This window comes from Trematomus bernacchii, unplaced genomic scaffold (assembly GCF_902827165.1).
Source record: "Trematomus bernacchii unplaced genomic scaffold, fTreBer1.1, whole genome shotgun sequence".
Lineage (NCBI taxonomy): Eukaryota > Metazoa > Chordata > Actinopteri > Perciformes > Nototheniidae > Trematomus > Trematomus bernacchii.
Window position 1 is genome coordinate 2342587 of NW_022987656.1, and position 6000 is coordinate 2348586.

Here is a 6000-nt window from a genome sequence, read left to right on the forward strand (position 1 = left end):
GTTGCAATTTAACGTTTCCCGATTGGTCCAAAATAAATCTACCGTTTCCCAGATTGGTCCAAATGTATGTCACTCATGCTCATCAGTCATCTCATTGGTTTAGAGAATATGGTGTGTAGTTTTGACTGGTAAGGGCGTGTCAATGGCGGTTAGCAAACAGCTTGCTTTAGGTGCCTTTACCGCCACCTTCTGGAGTGGAGTGTGAATATATATTATCCCTGTCCTTTTGAAAAACCTAAACACTGCCCTGTATGCCACATCCCCTGAATGAATAATGTGCTATTTAGCCCCGTGTGACTAATCTTATTCTGACAATGATGTCCTCTTTTTTACTTGTTGACTTCATTTGTTTCTCCAACTATCCGTTGAACATTATAAAAATGTCTGCCCTTTACTCCTCTATCCCACTCATCCCGCCATTTCTTTTTCATTTGGGATTTGATGCTTGTGATCTCAGCCTTGCTAAACTTCACACTAATACTAATTTGTCTCTAGTCACCAACTTTGCATATTTATTTGTCATCTCATTTCCCTCCAACCCAATGTGGAGAAATCCAGATGAAATAGGTGACTACTCATGCCCTTGAGATTCTATGAAGTGTTTGTGATCTTTCCAGTACTACAGTATGTCTTGTCTTGTTTCTGAATGCATATGTTTAATGCTTTCCAATCCACTGCTGGAGGCATATCCTATCAATACAATCCTTGTCTGACCTTTCACGGACAGAACTCTCTGCATGTTCCCACTCAGCGGCTAAATTGTTGGTTATTTAGTTAGTCACTAAACACTCATAAATAAGATCACTATATTTCAGTAAACAAAGCATTGGTTCAGTTCAGAAACAACACAATGTTGCACCAAATCATAAATCTTTTATTGAAATGAATCTTTGCATTTGTTGTAATAACATCGCAGTACACGCACACTAGGAATATTGTAACAATGACCAGTTCCTTCAAAACAATTAAGCTCCATATCAAACAGGATTTGTCACATTCAGCGATGAGTGCCTTGAACTGGTCACTGTTACGTTCTCTTTCATAACAAATCTTGTTACCTTGCATCTTGAAAAGAGTGAACAGAAGATACAAGACAAGATAAAAACATTGATATCCAAAGCAGGAAGGAAGAACAGACGGTTGAGTACAAAACAAAGACATTTAAAAAACAAGGCTGGACAAGAACTGTTATGATTGTGCGACATTCAGAGGAACTACTGTGCGATTCTTTGAAAATGTAGTTTTATTGATTAATATCCAATTGTCAATAATTCTACAATGATGCGTTTGGGCTTGGCTTCTAGGCCAGCTCCTCTTCGCCTTCATCCTCAAACTCGCCCTCTTCCTCAGCGGTGGCGTCCTGGTACTGCTGGTACTCAGACACCAGGTCGTTCATGTTGCTCTCAGCCTCTGTGAACTCCATCTCATCCATGCCCTCGCCAGTGTACCTGAAACAAGGAAATATTACTCACTGCATATAACTTTCAATCTTTCTTGACATTTATTTGGCCAAACCATTGATCTTGAAAAAATGTAAGGTGATCAATCCGTCAACCCTCTTATCACTCACCAGTGGAGGAAGGCCTTGCGGCGGAACATGGCGGTGAACTGCTCTGAGATTCGCTTGAACAGCTCCTGGATGGCCGTGCTGTTGCCGATGAAGGTGGCGGCCATCTTGAGGCCACGGGGAGGAATGTCGCAGACGGCAGTCTTCACGTTGTTTGGGATCCACTCCACGAAGTAGCTGCTGTTCTTGTTCTGCACGTTCAGCATCTGCTCGTCCACTTCCTTCATGGACATGCGGCCTCTGAAGATGGCGGCGACCGTAAGGTAGCGGCCGTGGCGCGGGTCGCAGGCTGCCATCATGTTCTTGGAGTCGAACATCTGCTGGGTGAGCTCAGGAACCGTCAACGACCTGTAGGAAGGCAGACCATACGATTATTGTTTATTTTAAACGCATTAGTGAATGTGTTGTTTTAAATGGTGTCAATCCATTCAAAAAAGTAATTGCCTTAATAGCGTTTAAAATACTAGCATATACATGTATTTTAGGGGGGAAAAAACTAAAACATGTGTGGTGTTGTAATAAAGAAAAAGCATGACAAAAGGGTAAGTGTTATACATGTAGCCTGTGCCAGTTAGTCCTTTCACTCGCATTCCATTCATAGCCAAACATCCTCGCTGGAATTACGGAAGGAAATTGAGGTCAAACTTGCAAACATTTCCGTTACTTGTATTTTAAAAAATATGACTATTTCAAATTGTGGGTCCATTTGCTGTTGACACGTTGTAAAAGCCCCCGCCGCGGGACAAATGAAGGATATGTGATCATTACAGCTATTTAATATTTTTGTATTTACTACACCAAGAAAACCCTTGCGAAATTGAATTGTACCAGAGTATAATGATGTAATGACAGTAAAAAATACAGCTTGAGGGTCTGACAGTCTCTCTACCTGTACTGCTGGCTGCCTCGGCTGGTCAGGGGGGCGAAGCCGGGCATGAAGAAGTGCAGCCTGGGGAAGGGCACCATGTTGACGGCCAGTTTCCTCAGATCAGCATTGAGCTGGCCGGGGAAGCGCAGACAGGTGGTCACCCCGCTCATGGTGGCTGAGACGAGGTGGTTGAGGTCTCCGTAGGATGGCGTGGTGAGCTTCAGTGTGCGGAAGCAGATGTCATACAGCGCCTCATTATCAATGCAGAAGGTCTCATCTGTGTTCTCCACCAGCTGGTGGACGGAGAGGGTGGCGTTGTACGGCTCCACCACTGTGTCTGACACCTGGAGTGAGAGGAGGAAGAGGGAGCAGCATTATAGCAGAAGTAAGATGAGAAAAATGGTTAATGTTGGAGTATTATAAGCACCTTGGGGGAAGGCACCACGCTGAAAGTGTTCATGATGCGGTCTGGATACTCCTCTCGGATTTTGCTGATCATCAGCGTGCCCATGCCTGAACCAGTCCCTCCACCCAGGGAGTGTGTGAGCTGGAAGCCCTGCAGGCAGTCGCAGCCCTCCGCCTCCTTCCTCACCACATCCAGGACCGAGTCCACCAGCTCGGCTCCCTCAGTGTAGTGACCCTTAGCCCAGTTATTACCAGCTCCGCTCTGGCCTGTGTCACATGCAAACACACAACTCTATAACATGTGGCGACACATCCTAAATCTACTAAATATTAGGGCTTCGTTATAATTGCAAACACAATTTAATGTCAGTGAGCAGTGCATACACAAGGCAGCAATACAAGAAAGGAATGATAGTTCTAAAGTTCTACTCTCCCAACAAAATCCAACTTTATCAACCCAAGTTTAAACTCACAAGAATTGTTTTACATCCTTACCAAAGACAAAGTTGTCTGGTCTAAATATCTGGCCAAAGGGACCGGACCTCACTGAGTCCATGGTGCCGGGCTCCAAGTCCACCAGCACTGCCCGGGGGACATACTTTCCACCTGGTGATCCAAACACAAAAGAGACAAATTATCTTATTTAGTTTTTATTTAAATTGAGCATTATTTGTACTTTTTCGATTGCTACATTGTTATTCAAACAAAACCCTGTTCGTCTTTATTTTATGTTTAATAACATACTTTGCCTTTGAAATTATGAGCAGACATCGCAAAAAACATATTGTAAGCTTAATTATTATATAATTTGTTTCATAATAATCACAGGAGGCGTGTAGCAAAGTGGGTTGTGCGTTGGTGTTCGGATCAGGGGGTCACAGGTTAAAACCCCACTGCAGTCAGCATGTCGTTGTTTCCCTGGGCAAGACACTTCACCCCAAATTGCTCCTGTGGGGATTGTCCACAGTATTGAGTATGTAAGTCGCTTTGGATAAAAGCGTCTAACAAGTGACATGTAATGTAATAATTGTTGTAGGCATGTTAATACAGTTCAGTGTTCTTACAGCAAACGGTTACAATTAATAACAGAATACAAACAAAGTCACTCGCTAATTCATGTATATTATAATAAGTTAAAGCTGCATTGTTGTTTGGTTGTTTGGGACTATCGCTCGACTCCACTTCGAGCGATAGAATTACTAACAAAGAATTTCTAACAAAGCACTTATATACTAATAAAGGACTGGCTTATCTAAAGCCAGTTGAGTAGCACTTCAAATGTTTTGGCTCTATGAAACCTGATGTACTTATATGATTCTGTTTTCTTCAAGTTTGTATCTTCTTGGTCGAATGCACTTATTTTAAGTCATTTGGATAAAAGCGTCAGCTAAATGCAATGTAATATTATTATCTTGAGGTGTTGTTGACTTGTTGCCGTATCCTGGAAATGGCTACCAAAGATAGCTCGGTGCTAAAGCAAAGCTAACCTGAAGCCTCGTTGTAATACACGTTGATGCGATCCAACTGCAGGTCGCTGTCCCCACAGTATGACCCAGTCGGGTCGATGCCATGCTCGTCGCTTATGACTTCCCAAAACTAGAAGAGAATAAAACACAACAACGGTGAAATTACCTGATCATTTGCATGACTTCGCTTGCCAAGATGTAGCCATCGATAGCATTTTTGCTAAGTATGCTAACCGGCCCGCCCAAACTAAATGAAACATCCGCGCATTTTATGAATGAGTTAAGAATTCACTTTGAAACCTAAACTACTATTACCTTAGCGCCAATCTGATTTCCACACTGGCCTGCCTGGAGGTGCACAATTTCCCTCATTTTGGTTGAATTAAAAAATGTCAAACAACCGAAAAAGACAAAGGCGTTACTCTGTAGTGATCCAGCTACGAACTAACCGGAAAGGCGGGAGTGTTGCAATTTAGCGTTTCCCGATTGCTCCAAAAGAAATCTACCGTTTCCCAGATTGGTCCAAATGTATGTCACTCATGCTCATCAGTCATCTCATTGGTTTAGAAAATGTGGTGTGGAGTTGTGACTGGTAAGGGCGTGTCAATGGCAACTATGTTGCATTGTTGGTGAAGCTTGAGACTTCATTGCCATTTCTACACTGTAGCTACTGTGACATTAAAGCCTTTGAATTTAATTGAATATTGTCCACCCAAAGCTCTTCATCTGTCGCTTTTCCCTCTCGACAAATCTCTAGTTTGTTTCAGGCATTTCTCCCATCTCCACCATGGATGTATAATAAGACCTGGATACAGCGTGGGAGGCGGGGTCTCGTTCTTTCCTATGAGAGCTGCTCATTGGCGCATGAGGACAAAATGGCCCAACTTTTGAGAGAGCGAGGGTCCTTCTCAGGTCGATTAAATGGAATCCATGGCTGCGTTTCACTTCGGTTAAATGGATTCCTTGCGTCCCTCACTTGCGTCGTTTCCCTGCGACTAGTCCCTCCCACCAGGGAAGCATGGAGAGACGCAAGGAAACCACGAGAAGCAGGGAAATGAGTTTTAAGAGCAATGGGACGTCCTTTCCTCCGGAGCGTCACGTGAAGCGACGTCCGTTTGTGATGACGCCGCACAGCTGATCGTCTGACAGCAGCCAGCTCTGTCCCCGTTATTTTCACAAACACCCCCGCCTCTGTTAGTACACATTTACTGACACAAACATTTGTATCATCTGTTGTAGACCCAAATAAATCAAATCAAATAAGAACTCATTCTCAAAAAAGATAAACGCCATTCTTAAAATGTATAAACGAATATTAGTTTGATTAATATTGATTAGAGTGCACAATATAAATAAAAGAATTGAGAGAAGAAAGAGATATGTTATCTATCAAAACCCAGTTAGATTAACATTCATTGGATTGCACACTTAGTTTGTTTGTGTGGATATGTAGCAAATTAACATGTTATATAGCACTTAATGACTGACTGAATGGAAATGACAATAAATGAAAATGTAAAACGAAAAAAGCGATCACGAAAATGTTTCCAATAAATGAATGAAATGATTTTAGTCCACTTTGTTGTTCAGATATATCACATATTTGTAACTGAATGATGCATTAATTGAAACAAAACACAGTATGAACTGAGGAGTGAGTCCCGTGAGTTTCATGTGTTTTCTTCACTCCGCTG

The 6000-nt window shown here is 42.5% G+C and overlaps 1 protein-coding gene across 1 annotated transcript; it reads right to left on the reverse strand.

Moving 5' to 3' along the window:
• Positions 1–853: 853 nt before the first annotated feature.
• LOC117486726 (tubulin beta-1 chain-like) lies at positions 854–4954 on the reverse strand. The gene is made up of 7 exons (XM_034135250.1): positions 4622–4954; positions 4328–4436; positions 3336–3446; positions 2863–3107; positions 2457–2779; positions 1571–1915; positions 854–1448 (listed from the first exon to the last, which is right to left on the reverse strand). The coding sequence occupies exons 1-7, from the start codon at positions 4676–4678 to the stop codon at positions 1301–1303; spliced, it is 1338 nt and encodes a 445-aa protein (XP_033991141.1). The 5' UTR covers positions 4679–4954; the 3' UTR covers positions 854–1300.
• Positions 4955–6000: the final 1046 nt, after the last annotated feature.